This window comes from Rhyacophila brunnea, unplaced genomic scaffold (assembly GCF_057557595.1).
Source record: "Rhyacophila brunnea isolate RB1 unplaced genomic scaffold, BYU_Rbru_1.0 scaffold_18, whole genome shotgun sequence".
Lineage (NCBI taxonomy): Eukaryota > Metazoa > Arthropoda > Insecta > Trichoptera > Rhyacophilidae > Rhyacophila > Rhyacophila brunnea.
This window is the reverse complement of record NW_028232837.1, coordinates 7489425-7510036: the sequence shown is the minus strand read 5'-3', so window position 1 is coordinate 7510036 and position 20612 is coordinate 7489425. Positions and strand designations below refer to the sequence as shown.

General features: G+C 34.5%; 1 protein-coding gene across 2 annotated transcripts in view; it reads left to right on the top strand.

Annotated features, from left to right (window-relative positions):
• Positions 1-20612, top strand: part of FER (tyrosine-protein kinase Fer) — a 200028-nt gene that overhangs the window by 163419 nt on the left and 15997 nt on the right. For both annotated transcript variants that reach the window (XM_085945306.1, XM_085945307.1), the window contains exons 3-6: positions 13758-13854; positions 15957-16158; positions 17753-17890; positions 19215-19502. In XM_085945306.1, the coding sequence (XP_085801432.1) occupies positions 13758-13854; positions 15957-16158; positions 17753-17890; positions 19215-19502 (725 nt within the window). The remainder of the gene's footprint in view (positions 1-13757; positions 13855-15956; positions 16159-17752; positions 17891-19214; positions 19503-20612) is intronic.

Genomic DNA, 20612 nt, shown 5'->3' with positions numbered 1-20612 from the left:
CTCACTGACGACATAAAATAATAATTAAGCGATCAGTTTAAATTACGTATTTTTTCAAAATATTTATACACATCAAAAATCATTAGGTAAAAGTTCTTTTTATTTTTAAAAACAGTCTATATTATTTATTAATATTCGATTAAACACCATAGAACTTTTTTTTTAAATTATCTAATTATTAATTATTTAGTTTTAGGCTCTGCGCGATCGGAGCTTACCTTAGTTCATACAATTCGATAGACTGGGCGGGGTACGTGACGTTAAGAAAAAAATTGAGAATTTGAAATATAATCCGACCCTTATTTTACATCAAGACAGATGGCGCGCTGTGATATTTTTTTTTTTTTAAATCTTTGCAGATTTTTTTGTAATTATCTGTGTAATACATTCCTACACATACGGCATCTCTCGTTGGCAAAATAAATTATTTTATAGAATATATTATAATCAAGTGATTATATCATCATCAGCCGGGGTCAATCCACTGCTGGATGAAGGCCTCCCCAAGCTTTCTCCAACTATCTCGGTCCTGTGTCGTTCGCTGCCACGTATTTCCGCCGAACTTTACCAGTTCGTCAGTCCAGCGGCTTTTAGGGCGACCCTGTGGCCGTTTCGTACCCCTTGGGTACCATTGGATGACGGCATTTGTCCAGCGGCCGTCCTTTCGGCGAGCAATGTGCCCCGCCCATCTCCATTTCAGCTGTTTGGCAACGTCTATTACATCGCGTACTCTTGTCTGCTTCCTAACCCATTCGTTTCTCTTACGGTCCTTTCGCGTGATGCCCAACATGCACCTCTCCATGCCTCGCTGTGTGACTCTTAGCTTTTGGACATCTCTCGTGTTGAGGGTCCACGTCTCGCAGCCAGAAGGTAGGCTTCAAATAATCGCCTAGTATGGAGTCTTCACCACTGTAAACAAACTAATCGAAGTGAATCGTATAGTAATCTGAAATGGGGATGAAGGAGGAAATCTTCATTACTTGTTTCTATGGCGCTGATTTTTATTTGGCGGACCCATATCAAGACTATTCCAACATTTATTATCACTTAACTCAAAAAATAATTTAAAAAAGGAATAAATATGCTATGTCGTATTCCGAGGGTTAATTATCTCGGGATATAAACTGTCATTCAATTGTGTACATATTTTTGACATTGTTACAATATACAATATAGTGCTAATCGTGCATTTAGACATCTGAAAATATTCCCACATCAAGATCTTTAGAGCCAATGCATTTCCAACCTGTTAACGACAATACCGTCTAATGACAGGTGGAAAAAAATGCACAGATCTGTTCACAAAAGGCAGCGTCTGCGTGTTGCTTTTGAACTTGACAATGATTTTCGCCGCCATTGTGAACGGATCACACTTTTTTTCAAAACGGAATCATCATAGGCACTTGTCTGAGATCCTAATCGGTACTTGGAAGTATAACCAGTAAAGGTACAGTCACACTCACACAGCTCAGTGTTCGTACTTTCATGTCATATTATCATTATAATAATATATTTTTGCAATTGGTACATGTGGTGTGCAGTGAATGCGGTTTTATTTCGTTATTGTGTAGCTAAAGTTCATAATAATAATATAAGCCCATGAACTTATTTTGTATTTTTTTTAAAGTTCCGTCCTTTATTTAAGAGGACAGTAGGTAACGTTTTATTTGTGTGTCTGTCCCTTGGATTTATCTTATTTTGAAAAAACACCCACCCGTATCACTTATTTGAAAATCGTACGTACTTTATTTTCACAAACAAGTAGAAGTAGAGTAAGAATACGTTTTATAACTTTCCATTTTTATTGCACTTTTTTACTACACTGATACGCCTCTATGCCAAAGATTGCCAGATCAAATGATATTCACTTGTATTAATGTAATAATATGTAGTAATAAATAAATAAATCGATAATATATTATGTAAAAAACATATTTTTAGAATATATTGCAATATCATTTTCATCCTAAAGCCGGAATGCAAAGTTATGCAGCGTATGTATACTCTACCTAGTAAAAGAAGTGAGTGAAAAAAAATTTTAGTCGGAAAGATTAAAAGAAAACTTCCGATATGGATTTTGGAAACTGGGACATTTTTTTTTTTGGTAAGAAAGGCCAAAAAAGGTCATTCGTTGCATAGGGGCGGCACATTATAGGTAAATGTCGGCGAATGAAGGAACGAATACAAATTAAGTAATTCAAACCAATTCTCAGTAGGTATGTGGTGTGTATGTTCATTTAAAGATTGTATACATATTCGTATGAATATTCGTCTGTTTAAGATAGCCGAAAATAAAATAATAAAATATGTACATAAGTAATACCTAACGAAGAATGTAACGTATTTTCAGACAATTTGAAACTTTTAAAATGTAAGGGGGCAGCTGCATTCTTAAGTCTCCAATTAAAGTAATAACTTAAGTCGGCAATTTGCCTAGGGACGTCACTGACTATAGTTGAGCTATATTTTTTTTGCGCAGATTTCACACATTTTTAGAAGTTTTATTATGCGTTAAAATGTTAAATCATAATAACTAATAACATTTCATACAACTTTCGATATCGTCTCTAATTGGGAGAACTTTGTCTATCAATAAAAAAATTAGCAAACAATTGAAATCTTCGTGTTTGAGATATTATGCTATTGTAGTTACGAGTAAATCATGTCTACGACTTCTTAAAAAGTTGTTGAAAATCCCGTGGCGGTCTGCTTTCTATTCATTCAGGTGTTACGAATTTATTTATTTTTACGGCCGCCTTTATTTATTAATTGCTATGTACCTGCTAGATAACTCTACTATTTTAGTATATTATAATAAGAATAAAAAAATCAACAATGTTAATATGATATTGTTCATAAAATAGGAATGTAGAATAATCAGAGTTGAATTCTGATATGTTTTTATATGGCCACATCATGCTGTTTTCTGGAAGCCGCAAGAGTACAAAATTCAAAATAAGAATGCTATTAACACAGACCTACAAACTTATCTGAAAAATGGGATGGGGGAGCCACTGTCGAAAACTCGACTCGTAACTGGACAAAATCTGACATTCGAATGACATTTTCAAAATGGCGTCCTAGTTCGTAGTTCCATCTTTGGCCATTCTACAGATAAGTTTGTAGGTCTGTACATCCCCATCTGAACACAACCATGGTCCATAGACAATCGTTTAGCGAGCTGCTAGACGCATACTATTTCAAAATAAATTGTTTTATAAAAAAATATCCGGCATTATTTGGCATAAGTAGTGCGTTATTTTGGAACAAGTTTCGATTCAAAGACTATAAAACTGTCTTATTGTTATTCTATAATCAACCTATGTACACATACGGAGACTGGATAAGCTGAAGAAATATTAAGTACTAATGCTAATGATTCAATTATTTACGAGTCGTTTCGCATCTCAGATTAATTTGTCGTAAATATTATCTTTATCAGTTATCAGTGTTATCACTGTTATCAGTCATCACAGTTTGTCATTTATGGTCGTGAGATGTATTTGCTGGGGCCGCACAGACATAAAAAAATACCGTACACTAGTGTTAGAAGCGTAAAATTATGTAGTTGTATTTATACAATGTATTATTTAGAATATTTAGATGAACGGGGTAAATTAAATGAAAAGTCAGTGGTAACTACTGGATTTTGTTAACCCAGCCCCTTCTGACCGCCTTAAAAATAAATAATAAATTATTACTTATATACCTGTGTCATCCTGTATGTGTATGTGTATGTCATAGGTGGGTACAGGTTAGGTATGTAGATGAGCTACCTGTATCCTAGACTCTAGCCCATCTCTAGCCAAAGCGAATGCTACATGGTATAGCTAGATTTTTTCACCCAACCGATCACTATAATATATGTACAGAGATAGGTACATACATACAGTAAAAACGAAACAACGATTGTATGTATGATTGTGTGTTGGTGGACTGTATGCGTATGAATACGTATATCGTCGTCAGCGCTACGAGTAGGTACATCGGCTGCCAGGTAATTAGTAGCACTAGTAGGGCGAAACATCCGCACGCACACCATCGACCGACCGAATCATTGTTTTGTTTTACTGTACCTTTATTATATGAATATCTATATATTTTAAAATAATAAAATCGGTAAAATATGAGACTGCTAATAGCAGACTGATTTCACGCGCTATTTTTAAAATGTCATCTACTGGTCAATTGCGACCAGTTTACAATTGCAAATTACAGACACGAACGAAGCACGTTCGTAAATTTCAATAACAATTATTTTTTTGTGTGGTCATTTTATAAATCAATCACTCCTCTCCCGATGGCCATAAACGAGTGTATCTATATTCCCCGGATTTGAATAATTTTCGAACACGCGTTTTCTGGCGGCAAACTTACCTACCTATCTTATCTTTTTTTATACACCTATGTCTATAAGATTTCATGCAATAAAAATGATGTTTCCATTATTAATATTCATTGCTTTTCTTAATTAATCCGATTAATATTACAGTTTTTTTGGAAGTATTAAATTTAATGAATGAATATAACAAAATTATTTTCTGTCTGTATAGTCTGTGTATCACAAGCTGAATGTGTATTATATTAAACTAAGGTAGTGACTGGAAAATCGAAACAAGCTGCCAGGATAAGTTCTTGTTTATTTGTTGCATCAAAACGATTACAGAACGTGAATTATTTATGATATAACGTTGAAGCTTAAATTTGAGGTAATGCTTCACGCTAACCCAACTTGAAGGCATAATCGTCGTAGATGAGGATTCTTTATATATTTATTGCACGATAAACTATGTCCAGTTAGTATCTTACACACAGTGACGTCCCATGCGGATAGGCATTGCTTAGGGGCGGCAAACGAAGGATCGAATGCAATCATTACAACTGTTGAACGTAGCGGCGGTTTTTCATGAAGCGGACGATGCGGTCGCTTCGTTAGAAAGTACCAACATATTAGTTTTTTTAAATCACAAGGGGGTCTCCAAACTTGTCAATACCTAAAACCACCGCTGTTTGAGAGTATGTTTCGTAGAATTTCTCTAATCATCAGTATCAGGTCACGAAATTGCAGTTGCATAATATATACATACCTACGTTCCATATATTATACACATAGACAAATCAAGTTTTACATAATGGTGTATGGGCGTGGTGGGCCCACCAGATAGGGAGTTGAATGTAGCCCAAAACTTCCTTATTGCAAGCTAATTCCTAATTTTATGAGGTTCGATTCATTCTATCTATTGTTTTAGATATAATTTTATATATCGATTGTTAGTGTTTATGATAACTCCAAGCCGAGCCAAGCAGGGTTTCGGAAACATTGAAATATGGACCTGGACCGCCCCATAAAAGGCTATGCGCCACTTGTATCGCTGAGATTTTTGGTCGATAAGAAGGTTGAGGGCTACATTATTTCCAAATTTCAGCTTTCTACCATCTCGTCTCAATCCCATACATTGTATTAGAAAATATATTAGAAAAATGTCGGACCGGACTCGGAATCACATCTTTCACTTTCCGGGCGAGTGCTCTAGCCTTAATACGTATCATAGGTACCTGCTGGCAATTTAGTTGTACCTTTTCATTTCTAATAATTTACTTATGTCTATCATGCACACGACCCCATACAAAATATCGATATTAAACTGCTAAGACTTCAATAAAAATTGCAATATAGTACCTAATAATTGCAATTTTTATTTGGGGACAGCTGCAGATGCGCTAGCAGAATATAACAATGTTATGTTCATTTTTCAACCACATTCACAATATTTATGTATTTATAGTTACGGGACAATGATATTTAATGAGCAGACTCAGGTGGTTATGAGTAGGTAGTATCTTTTACGAGTGCCATTTTACTATTAAGATGTTAGGTATTTGATTAGTAAGTCAATGTATTTAATCTGTATTGCATATCGGAAGTACATTCTATTAAGGGCGTACTTCAGTATAACGGCAAATAATTTTCAAGAGTAGGTGCGACGAAATTTCTCACTCGTCGCCTGGACTCGCCAATCGGAGACCGACAGTCGAAGTGTGCGCAAGTCGATTTGTTTTGTCATGGCGTCGGATGAAAATATTATTAAATCGTGTAAAGATGACTAAAAAACTTTACGTATGTACTTAAAAAAGAAAACATGTCAATGAATATACTATTATTATTAGTAATATAACAATAAACATAACACTAAATGGACGCATTTTGGATTTTTAAGACAAATTATATTTCGTTCGGCATGCGTCATTTGCACAATCCGCGAATCGCCTAGCCACGATCTTTTTAGACCATGCCTCAACTGAAGTACCTATAGCCTTAAAAAATAAAACGCTTTCGATCTGTTCGTATCCGTCCGTTGTTGTGTGGTCCAAGTATAAATCAAGAGCACTTTCGTTTCCACACTTTTATGGCCAATTATTGAACATGAGCTTGATCGACCGCTTAGTGTAGTGACCGTTTTTATTTGAATGTTTATTTTAAATATAGAACGTAAATACTTCGTGTAAGTAGATCAAAATAATGGTAGACAATTTATTGTAGTACTCGATTACAATTAGCCAGTCAATAGAAATTGTGTATAAATAGGTAAGGTAACATGGGTAATGCGGCACGTTGTGACCCATGGACGAACCCGTAGTCTAGAATAGGTACTGTGACCTCCCGTAGGGGTAGACATGTCATACGTTGCATAGGGGTGACGAATGAAGGAGCGGATACAAATATGACAACTTTTGATAGCAGTAGGGGTTTTCCATAAAGTAGAGAATGCTGCCACTTGGCGCAACATAACTATTATCATAGTGTACTAAATATTCTAGTGATGGTTTATCGCACATGCAATATTTTTATAAGGGTGCTTCCATACCTGTCAGTGGCACAGACCTCTGCGTAAAGTAGACGCTGTATAACTTTGTACTTTTTACTACATTGATACGCCCCTTTGTCGGATTACGTCGCATAAAATTAGATCAATAATGATATTCATTTGTATTAATAAGAAAATAAATAGAGTATAATATAATATTATGTAAATAATTACAAGATAAAAAGAACATTTTATATACAACGTTTTTAAATTTTCTGCTGAATCATATAAACTTGACTTGACTAGCTTAAACGATCAAAAAAATTTGTACATGATAGAAATACTGAATAATTATATTGACATGTCATTTTGACACTTCATATTGATTTCTATAGTAACGCACGTATATATTAATATTAATAATTTAGTTGCTAGGTCCCCAGACCCCTAGCAACAAATAATAGTGGATTGGGTTACGGATTTCTTCAGAAATAACTTTTCATACAAAACAGAATTAACTAAAAATGAATGCAATTCTACTTAAAGATGGCTAAAAGTAATAAAAAAATGCATTGGCATCGTGTTCTGATAATATATTCTAAAAGTTTCAAATGTCTAGCTAGTCGAGAAGTTAGTTAAAAATCGATTGCAAGATTTGTACCGGGCAAACTAAGAATACGAGCTAAGAAAAACGTTGTAAAAAATATATGTTTAGAATACATAAAGCTATGAAGTGGCAACTAACTCTACCTGAAACAATCACTGTCTGAGAGTAGGTTTCGTGTAAATGTTCTTATTTTATTCTCGGTTGATGGTGTTTATGTAAGATTAAAGATTTTTAGTGTATTTTTCTGCGATAGTTGAAAATAAAATAATAATATAGGTAAGTATGGGGATAACGTATACATTTTCAGTTTGCTTTGGGACGTCACTAGACCCAATGATGAGAATCCGTGGTCTGGAACTTATAATTTATCATTTGTAATGGTCACACGTGTAACTAAACAAATTTGAAAACGATGGGCTAAATTAGAACTGGATTATCTTGGCTGCTAAACCGCAAGCTACTTTTTTGATTAATGCTTTTAAAAAAATTGAATCAATATATTTTAACAACAAAGCAGCAGTAGTCATTATTCATTTGAAACAATTTCTGACTCTTTTTTTGGACGAATCCAATCAGAGCTCACTCTCCCATTGTAGTCGCACAGGTAATGGTAAATACTCCACGATCAACTTTCTCGACCTGATTTTCGGCGATTTGTCGACCAGACAGGTGTGCGTTTTGTATCTGATATTAGATATTTGCTCGTACTTAGAAAACGAAACAAACGCTCGAGTTGTACAGAACTGTATCGAAGATGAAAGTGACTCGTTTATTTGTTTGCAGACCAGACGAATTGGGTTTATTAAGTAGACATGGGCACAATATAATAAAAATGTACAGTGACGTCCCTGAGTCACACAGATAATGCCTCCCCCTTTCATTTTTAGTTTTAATAGTTTAACTCCTTTTATTGTGTTCAACTGTCAATTATTCATGGTGGTGGAAATGCATTGTATTATTAATTTAATTTAATAAAACGCAAATTTTTATAGAAGCTACTTATTCCATTTTTTTTTAAATTAATATCTGGACCGGCTTCGTCCGCCTCATAGGGTCATTTCAACTTATACATATCAAACGTAGTTTAAGTCGTTATATACCTACTTACATACATATTTTATTATTTATTTTCGGCTATCTTAAACAGAAAAAAATATACCAAAAATCTTTGAATGAACATACACACACCATCTACTGAAAACTATAGCATTTCCACGAAACATACTCTCAAAATAGTGTTGGTTTTAGGTACGTGGAGGCCTCTGGCACTGACGGGTTTGGAGGCACTCCTGTAATAAAAATACTGTGCGATAACCCGCCGTTACAGTATGGGCATTACTATACAATTATAGCTAATAAATGTTGTCAGGATTATTTATGCTTTGACTATTTTTTTAACAAAGACGTCGACAACTACTTCATAATAAGGCGACAGCATCGTTTTCTCCATGGAAAACCGCCACTGCTCTCAAAATTTGTAACGTTTGTATTAAATTTGTTCCTTCGTTCTTCGCCCTTTATAATGTGACGCCCCTATGCAATGCATGACCTGCCTACCCCCACGGGACATCACTGTATGATATGCATTGTGAAACTGGGCTAATGTTAGCTTACAGGGAATGGCAGGAAACTTGATTTGATATGATTTCGATTCGAGGTATAGGTAATTGATAATAGGTATTTCTTTTACTTTTACGAGATGCTCTCTCGTCCCGAAAAAAGTTACGTTTTTGAATCGGCTACTTCTTAGACTATAGATACATCTTGTCATACATCTAATCTACTTGTTAACAGCAACACAGTGAAAGGGCAACTATAAAATGCAGCAGCGCTATGTTATCGCTTTCGCTGGGAGACGGCGCATCTTGCTAAAACGGCGCCAATTTCAAACAAAAATCAAACTGGCTTTGGTCAATTATTCACGAATATATTAATAACATCGGTTCACACGTGTTATTGATATATTAATACGAAAATAATAAATAAATAAAAAAACATATTTTATAATTATTAATAGAAAGTCATAGTTTAATTTTAAGAAGTATTTGCATTTTTTTAATGATAAAATGGATTCTATAATATCAGCTTCTATAACTTTCCTATAATAATGTTTAAAACTGTCATAAAATATAATATACATAACATAATAATATACATACCTATCAAGGCAAATACGAAACGCAAAATTTCTCAAAAATTACTAGTCGTTTACAAACTCCATTGAATAATTTACCGAATATATTTGACTATAATCTGTTAAATTTTATGAGAATTGAAGGTAGGTATAGTGCGTGTGTTGACAAAATGATAATTTTAAAAAGTGCTATAACCACGGACAGAATATGGTTACCTACCAAATATGGTTTAATTCTCAATTACGACTCAAACTACACCTACTATGATACATATATATATATATATATATATATATATATATATATATATGTAAACTGTAATACTCAAAATACGACGACGCTTATAACAATACTCATTTTTTTGTCGTCATTAAAAATCTTAATTTCTAAAATGAGAAAAGACAGGGTATCATAGTGACGTATACGTTTTTCTTACAAAATCTACAGATTATCTAGGATACGCTTCATTTTCTACATTCACACAGCACTCTTATAATTAATGGCTAAATCAATTTTGGACCTGTCTTATAAATAGTGTCTTAATTTGGACACCTCCTACGTAAAAGGCCGTAACTGCGTTTTTGGCTATTTTGACTTGATTGCCTTTTATTGAATAATTTTAAAGTTAATACAACTATGATAATCGAAAAAAAAACAATCAATCAACTAAAAATTATTATTTCAGCATTAAAAATGATTGTTTTGGTGTTATTAAAATTTATTAAAATCGTACTACTTACTGAAAAGTAGAGTTAGATATTTCCCGAGGAAATCTCAATCTCGAGATTCGGGATTTCCTGAAAAGAATTCTCGAGATATCGGGAAATTTAAAAAAAACTGTAAAAATCAAAAATAGAAATAGGAAAACAAAAATAATTCAAAACTTTTGGTACTTATTAAAATAGAATAAAAAAAAACACAAACTCAATTGCTGCGTCTGACAAATCGCGTATGCTTTTGAGACACAAAATTCCCTGATGTTGCTCAAACAGCGCTTATTTTGAGTCGATGTTGGCTTAATTGGGTTAAATGCCCCTATCAGTCTTTGAACGTTTTGTGTTTTCTGTCCACTTTTTTCATATAGAAAATCGTTTTTTTTTCAATTAATATTTGATAATAAAGAAATCCCGAATCCCGAGAAAAGATTCTCGAGATTCGGGATGGAAAATCTCGAAAATTTCTCGAGAATTCCCGAAACCCAACCCTACTTACTGAAAAGTACTATTTTGCAGTTACGGATTTATAAGTAGAAGTTGTTAATTTGTGAAATTAATATTGCCAGAAAGAATGCCCACGATATGTATTTTTGCATTTTTTTTAATATTAAATACATTTACATACTAGTAACAAAACTGTTTGATGATTATCTATCTGCAAATGATTAAATTGTTTGTGATTAGCGTTTTCTTTTCTAAAAGCCACGGCTCCGTTTGAACCCACGCGGGGTCAATGTTGCGCCGTCAATGAAAAAAAAAGCGAACACGGCAATAGAAAGGCGTTGATAACTGTAATTATTATCTCTTATGCACGCTAATTCTCATAAATTAAAATGTAGTTATTATTAACAGGTGACTGCAGCGAATGTTTTTGTTTTATAATTACTATGCACGCCCCTGTGTTTAGTTTGTCAGAGAGTTATCGTGTTTAGGCATATATTATGATTGTTGTAGAAATTACCAGTCTAGGAATCTTCCACATTTTAGTGCACGCAATTCACACCCAAGGTCATGGGTCTTGATCATGACCCCCACAAGAGGGGAGCTGACATGGCTTTAGACTGGTGGCCCGGGATCAGGGGGGGGGGGTCTGGCGTGGTGGGTCGACTAGTTGGTTACATGTAAATTGTATGTAAAACATTTCACCGTGAGCTTTCTTATCGGAAAGAGATGGCCGTATACTGTACGGTCTCTAATTTTATTAAATTCAATATGAAAATTAATTCAATTTTCATAGCTGATTTTGGCAAAGTTCATGAATTCAAGAATGAAAACCTAACCTAAAAAATAATCCAGTATATCGGCTATTTTCAAAATCTGTTTGCTGCTGGCTTCATGTAAAGTGTAAACCGACGAGAGCCGTTTTTTTATTTAGACATGAATTTTATGTCAGTAGGTACTGTACGACCCAAAGAGGTTGTACGGCCATATATTTCCGATACAACATTAACACGGTGAAGTGTGATACGGCGAACTGCATAAGTACAAGTTTCCGGACACGAATATTTCTATTATATTGTCGAAAACAGAGATTTTCGAAAAAATATTTAAGCTAATTATTAAGTAGGTACATTGTTTGATTTGTAAACTATTTCGCTTCACTCTCTAAAAATATACTTTCAGAGTTGCCAATTGAAAATTTGATGAAGCGTTCATTTTATTGTCTTTAAGGTTGACTGTAATAATAATTATTACTAGTGACATCTAGTAACGGAATTACGAGACGTGCAATAACATACATTTGGGTTGGAGACAGTGTTGCCAACCGTACTATGATTATAGTATTTGTACTATAATTTTCGTCTGCGTACTATGTACGATATAAAACAGGTATATATAGTACGCCCAAAATACTATAATTTTGAGAAATCGGAAAAAAATGTTGCCAATAGAAGAAAAACAACGCCAAAATAATCCGTGAGAAGCAAAAAAAAAACCTTAAAATTACTTAAGACAGCGATTTCCAAACTGGGAGGCGCGGAGTGTTGCAAAGGGAGGCGCGAAAAGTTTAACACAATTAATGTAGCCACAGGTTTGCAGTTTGCAAATGCATTGTTTATAAAACGGCCGCTTGTTATAAACTACAAAAAAAAACAGTCCTATAAAAGGTTGTTTGCAAACCTATCTGCAAATATGGAGACTAATTTTATAATCCCTCACTTTTATACTATTGTGAAGGCTATCGCAATGGCTATCTCGTAAAAAAAAATTAAATGAAAGGATCAAATTAATCAAAATGTATAAATTTGAGGCAAATTTGTTTAGGAATGATAATTTTGTTGTTAAACTTGTTTATTTGGTTGAAATTTAAAAAAAATTGAGTGATTAAATCAATCCAAGGACCAATAATGCATTCACTGAATTACAACGACAAAGCGAAGGCATTCATAAAAAATGGAGCTTAGGAAATTAAAATGACAAAAAAAAAGTTCGCCATGACGTCCACTTTTAAATGATTTCTACGCCAGATATATTGAAGCAAACAAAAATCTATTTACTGAGTTCTTGGTTAGTTTGCTAATGCACTTTTCACATTATTTTATTAATAGCAAAAAAGGCGCTGCTTTGTTTCGGAGCTATTAATTTTTTTAAATATGTGGTTGAAAAATCCTCACCCGGGGGGTCCGCTTCAGGATGCGGGGTCCACGATAGAATCCATTTGTCAATGAACGAAGATGAATTTGAATTGACTACTATTGAAATTGATTGTGCTAATAAACAAGCACATTCGTCAAAAAATAAGTAGTAAAACCTTGCTTATTTTTTTTCATTTTTGTATTCGGAAGTAGGTACATTGTTAACTTAAAAAGGTGTCTGTATTATTTAATGAAATAAGGGGGAGGGAGACGCCTAGATTAGATTTTTTTAAAAGGGAGGCGTAGTAACATAAATTTTGGAAACCACTGACTTAACATTTGAATTTTGTCTAAAAAAAACAAGACGTTAATTACTTACCCCACGTTTAATTTTTTGAAAATGCAGAAAATTATTGGTCACTCAACGCGTACTATATTTTTTGGCGAAATACTATAATTTTAAAGGCACTGTACTATAATTCCACTTTCAAAATATGGCAACACTGGTTGGAGAGAAAGATACAATCACGAGCTGTATGTACGCTTTTTACATCGTACAGTCCATCAAATTGGGCCGCCTTAGGTGACTGGGCCATGTACACAGGATTGATGAGTCACGCATGACCTGGGCAACCTAAACTAGAGGGAAACGGCTTTGAACCTGGACCCACACAGGGTTGTATCGCCTGGAAGAAGAAATGAAAATGTTGAAAGAGCAAACATTTGTTTTCTCTAAGTTTATTTTGTGATTCATAGTCTGTTTATATTATTAACTATATTGTTTTTAGTATTCTAATTTGGTTGAAATCAAAAATCGAAACACTTTAACACTACAAGGTTAAAAAGAATAATCGCTATGATTAAAAATGGCTTATAATTATTGGTATCTAATGTTGTTTTTCTCTTCTTCTTTTCAGTTATCTGAAGACGTTGGTAGAAAGCAGGCCGAGTATCAAAAATATCTGGAGTTGTACAAACAGATGAGGAACAAATTTGAAGAAAACTACTTGAAAAGTAAGTATAAACTTTCTTTCCACAGGAAAAGGTTACCTAAAATATTACAAAATATATAATTTTGATAAAACTCAAAAACATATCTACTACATATTATTTGGGGAAGAAAAAAACCCTAGAAAAAAAGCTGGACCAAGTGTGATTCGAACTCACAACTTTTAGCAACTCAATCTGTGCAGATGAGTGCTCTTAAGTTACCGATCCATCTACGACTCATGTAAATTAATCTTAACAACTACGTTATCGTAGTAGTTAGTCGTTAATATTAGAAAATAGGCATAATTTTGATAAATCTTAAATGCATACAATATATTAGAAAATAATCCTAAAAGCAAAGTTGTATCAAGTGGGATTCAGACTCACAACGTTTACTGTCCGGGTGAGTACCATTATTGTTTAAGCTTCCGATCCGTCTATGACTCATGCGTATTAATCCTAACAACTATGTTATCCAAGGTTTTGAATTCCACCAATGGAAGGGTAACCAGCTTTGTAATAATTTATCAAAAATGTACCATTTTTAAATCTTGTGTATTACTATGAGATTCAATATTGAATGAAAAAAAATGTATAATTAATATTTTTTCGCAAGAATGCAATTAATAAATGTGGTTAACACCTGACACCATGTATCTTAGTAATCAAACTCTTTTTAGGTTTTCTTCTAATGGGTAATTAATTACCTTATAATTATATTATATTTGTCTTGGATTATCTCTAATGCATGAGAGAAAACATATGAAAATGTGTAAAAGAGAGTTAACACAGGAAAAATACATATTAAATATACGCAAATTCTAAATTAGAAAAATCCGAGGGATTGTTTATTTTAATCGAGTCGTGAAAGAAAACAGATGATACTCTCAAAATAGTTTGACAGGTGCTTACAGTGCGGTAATAGCATTTAGAGTCATATCTAGGGCTCAAAATAGACCGGAACGCACCGGAGCGCCGTTCCTGTTCGTGAAATTCTAAAAGATACCGTTCCGGCTCGTGGATTCTTTGAAAATTGCGTTCCGTTTCATGTTATTGAGATAATATTGCATGTACGTATGTAGTTTTTAAAGTTGTAAGAACTGATTTGTGGGGAAAAAAATTCGCCTGCGGCGCTGACAAAATGTGTATGTTCTTTATTAATGGTTAGTCCTCCAAGGTCTATAATATAATATAAGCCGTTCGGACTTCAGATGTGTTTACAAAAAGAGCTAAAGGGGCTACAGGTCCAGGACCTTAAATTAGTAAGTCTCCGGAACCTGAAAAATAATTTGAAATCACAAAAGAACCTTGCAGCGAAGGAGTACACAAATGTACGAACTTCTAGAATTTTGAAGATAAGAGCCCAATTCTAAGAAAATTGACGAAAAATAAGTGATTTTGTAAAAATTAGTAGTGTACCCATTTAAAAAAAAGTACATTTTAATTTTGTATTGGGGGGGGGGAGGGTGTAACGTGTATTAGCGCAGAGCCCCTTCTGGTATAAGTGAAACCCTGATTATTAGGCATATCGCCCTTATGATATCCGAAAAATATTTAACATAATTTGATATTTTTTAAAGATTATTCAGCGCTCCAGGTCGTAAGATTTTCTATTTCGAGCACTGGTCATATCGAGAAGTAAGTGTATTATCCTAATTTAAGGGTAATTATAATAGGGATAGGGTGCTGTAACCTACTATAACCTTAGGGTGAAAGCACACTGAAAGCGAACCAGGCAGGGTTTGGTTGGTTGCATTTAAAAATCCAACCAATACCATCTGCGATATCTATTCGTATTTCAATGCAAACAGATACATATGACTGACTGAAATTTAGTTTGCTCTATTTATGTCTAATCCCAACAGCCTACTTCCTACCTTCCCCATTGATATTCAGTACCTATTGATTAAAAAACTAATAATTTAATTAACTTATTACAGTGAATACGAAAGCAGAATCTGTCTCTTTCTAAAAAAACTAATTCATGTGATATTAATTATAATTGGTATTAGGTATATTATTGCAAAATGGAAGTAAATACAAGTACTTAATTGATGTCTCTATCAATAATTTCATAATTATATTTACCACAGTTTATTTAATATTATATATGCTTTTATTTCCAGGTCCTACAGGGCGCGGGGGACGTAAGTTGGAAGAGATGCGAGACAAATACCAGAAGGCATGCCGGAAACTCCACCTGACACACAATGAATACGTACTGCTGCTGGCCGCTGCAGGGGAGTGCGAGAGAGACCTTCGGGCAGTTCAGTTGCCCGCTGCCGTTGCCAGGCAACAAGCGTCGCAGGAGGCTTTTGTTACGGCGTGGTTAGTCGCGTTAGCTTACTTACTTGTATTTTGATATTTAATGAGATAATTTAACTCCCTCCTGTACCAGAAGAGGATTGTATTCCCTATAGACATTAAAGCAGTGCATATCTGTCGCTTCACGGAAAATCAAAGCACTCAACATAATATATTACCTAAGTTATAGATTCAAAATTCGAGACGTTTACAACATGACATTTAATAATGAAGAAATGGTATTAAAACAGTAACTATAAAAAAAACAAAGAAATAGATGCAGTATTAGACAAAGAGTAAATACAAAAATTATAAAGTAGATACGTGGAAGTACACCGAATGAGTTAGGTAGACCCTATTTTAAGAACTTTTAAAACAACGCCCACCTATAATACTTCTCAACACGTAGGTGAAATATACTAATATCCGAAGCGAGTTGGTTGAACAAAACAATTGCTTTACCAATCTGCATCCACAATGGCATGTTAGTTCTGTACCTTGGGAGAACAAACAACTCGATACCACAGTTCAATAGGGGAACAAATCAAAATTTAAAGGTTTTGAGTTAAGAATGCTATTCGATGTAGAAAGGTCTTCTCTTTATAGTGCAGCAAAAACGATAATCAAAAATTTCTGCAATATGTCATAAAAACGAATAACCCTTTCTGAGATTAATCAGTAATTCCGTTATATAATCCAATTTATTGGTTAATTCTTTATTTAAATGTACAATTTCATTGTGCATTGATGAATTCCACTAAATTAAATATAAAAAAACATACACTTTCATCGAAATCAAGGCTTTAAAATTAAAATGAGAATTACTGCAAAAAATTCAAACGCCATTATCTTGGAACAAGGTTTTATGAGTTGTTCCCCTATTGAACTGGGGTATCGAACTGATCCTTCCGATTTCTAAGATAGTTCTCAGGGACACACAGGTAAATACCACCAAGAATGGCTTCTCATTTACACTGCGTATAAGTCGGAAAAATAAGTGGCCAAATATAGATATTTTCTAGCATTTAAACTACAGTGTACCTAAGAGAAAGTATGTTGGATAAAGCCACGGATAGTATCCATACAGCCTCAAGTGAAGGAGTCTCAAAAATTTCTTTTGAACTCGCTCCATCATAAGGTCGTATTTCAACTGATGCAGGGCCCAAACAATGAACCCACTTGCAAGCCGGCTTATAACTAAGGAAGTGTAGAGGATTTTTAATACAGTAACATCTGAAAAGACCCGGGAAATACGTAAGATAAAGCCCACATTTGTAGCGCATTTTTACAAATGATAGCCATATAGCCACCAAACTACAGTTTACTATCAAACAAACATAATGGCAAGATCATTTACAGATGGTATTCGGGAAAGAACTCTGCGTGTACATACACACAGTCCGGAAAAGGTACTGCGAAACTCTGGATTAGTCTTCTCCACCTTTTCCTAGAACCTAGCGGTGTATGCTACGCAATCGATTTTCCAGTGAAACAGGTAATACAACCAAAAAATTAAAAGAATGTATTCTTTTTTTATGGCATTGTGAAGGATCCCCGTAGGATGTTTATTGCATTGACTTGAATAATGTCTTCATTAAATTGTTAACTTAAATTTCAGGCGGGTGTTGCTCCAGGATGTGGCAGAATATACCGACATGACCACGGAGCAGTGCCGAGAAAGTCAAAAGAGTCTAGAAACCACAATACAGAATATCAAACCGCAGGATGAATATAAAGAATTTATTGAAAAGTTCAAGTAAGTTACTTATATCTTTTATGTTTCCAAAAATATATACTTTACCCTCTATAGTAGGCTTGGACTAGGCAGGTTTATGTGAATTTTAAAAACTAAAGAACACCATCTGCAATTTGTATTCTTATTTCAATAAAAAAAAAACTTAAAAGCGTATGCATGAAATGCAAAACCACACTCAAGCTAATTAGCGGTCAAACGGCTTTTTAACAAATGCTACGTCACAATGTTGACGTCACTGCGTAATAGGACTGCGCGTGGACATAATGCAAATAGCTGCTTCCTGTCCTGTCAGCGTGATAGCTGTATTTTTTTGTAGGTTAGAATCATCATTATGTTTGATTTAGATTCATTAATTATTATTCAAAGTGTTGTCAGCGCCGCAACAGTGCCGCGCGGTTTAAGCATTGGCCTTATAGCATTGTGGGTCCCAGTTTCGAATCCTGGATCTGGCAAGTACACAATATATTGTCTTTCAATTTGTGTATGAGTCAAAGTATGGATTTAATAGGTTGAGCAAGTGGCTGACATCCATTTGTCGTAAAAACAAAATCTGTTAATACAAACCTCCACTCTGTGGAGACTCATGTGATCGTATTAAAATCGGACAAGGTCGAAAAAACACCATATTTCCCATAGGTAAGATGGATTTATGTAAGATTACGATAAAACACCTACAGCCCCTAAGATACAGCTTTATATGGAAGCATTCTGCATTCTTGCAAAATATTACCTAGGTCATAGGCTGATTGGGATAAATGATAATATATACAGAGATCATTAGATCCCTTTTCATAATAAATGTCGAAATGAAGTTAGCTACGGAAAGTGAAACTATGTGGCCACTCGATTATTTAATAAATATTTATTGGGAATACTTTGTCCGATATTCAATTCTATTATTAACTATATATATAATATAACTATTCATTTATAATAATTATTCAATTTTTACTGTGCAGTTCGGACACTTCCACATTTCTAGACAATTTCAAATTTTTTAATTAATATAAGGGAATAAATATTTTAAAAATCGGTCATAATACTGCATGTGACGCGATGTGACGTCACTAACTAACAGATTTAGCAACTGTCATCGTATTTTTGTTCATGCATGCAAATTGGCGTTATTTAGATTGAAGGTAATTTGATGTTATATGCATGCTCCTCGAAGTATGACTGATAAAGTTTGGTGTGTTCTATTTAAATTTATCTAGGATCTCCACAGACTACCTCTACCCTGTTTAGTTGGCGTTAACGTAACAAGTCGATTTTGATGTAAAATGTTTTAAAATACTTTAAAAAATATGAATTTTATCTTTTCCAGAACACCCCCGACTGATGCAGTGACCTTTTCGTTCGATCCAAGCCTAGTGGATGACACCTCGGGCAAATTGCAGGCCAATCAACTGACAGTTGACAATCTCACCGTCGAATGGCTGAAGAATAAACTGACGGAATTAGAAACTAACATACAAGAGAATAAAGAAAAACAAACTAGTCTACAGGGTCCGGAGATCATTACGTCAAATGGCGTCAGTAAAAATAACAATGGAAGTCCTACAACGAATGGGACCAAAGTCAACGGGTGCACGCCTGAAATAGTCAATAATGGGTATGGATCTTATTATCTTCTTCTTATTGTGCCATCCCGTAGCGGAGGTCGGCCACCATCAAAGCGATCTTATCTTTGTCGTCTGGTACCCGGAACAGTTTAGTGGAGCTGCACTCATACCAATCACGGAGGTTCTTAAGCCACGAAAAGCGGCGCCGTCCTCTGCTACGCTTCCCATTGATCTTTCCTTGAATGACAAGTTGGGGAATGCTGTATTTTTGTCCTCTCATAATGTGGCCGAGGTACTGTAGTTTCCTGGTTTTGATACTATGTAAAACTTTTCGGTCCTTCCCCATTCGATTGAGAACTTCAACATTTGTCACCCGGTCAGTCCAAGGAATTTTGAGGATGCGTCTATACAGCCATATCTCGAAAGCTTCAAGATCTTATTATACTCGGTTTGAATTAGGATGACATATAACTGGAATATACATACCGTCCTGTTTTCACATTGCTCTCGCACAGTGGCCAATAAAATTTACATGGTACCAAGTATTATCTAGAAATCAACAACGTTAACTTGAGGTTCGGCAGCGACTTTCGTGTTGTTATCAAAGTATTGTGAGAATATTGTCAGAATCAGAAGGTATTATTTCTAACTTGCTTGATCAAAACAGAAATATCAAATAATGTGACATGTAGTATTTTTTTCCGATGAGTAGTTTTATACAGTAACATTAAGTGCCCATACGCACTTGCGGCCTGCCGCATATCGTTTTTGCATACAAAAAACGATATGCGGCAGGCCGCTGCGGCTAGCCACGATGGGGCCGTAGTGCGTATGGGCACTAAGATGTCAAATGATTTGTACCCATCATCGCTTTGACTCTTTCATCAACTTTTGTCTCACTTTTAGCTCATTTAGTCCTTTTTCTTCTATGCAGTAGAATATAAGACAACTTATAATATTCCTATCGTCACTTTTCAATTTTCTTTGCATTATACTTCTAAATGACTTACACCACATACAATTAATAAGAATCGTCAAATGCTTTCAAAGTGAGGGGAAAGAATAAGGAAGCGCGAGAGTGAATGACTAAGCACCCGCACATCAAGTTAAACTTTTCACATTTTAATGTCGACATTTGTCAATACGATCATTTTATATGC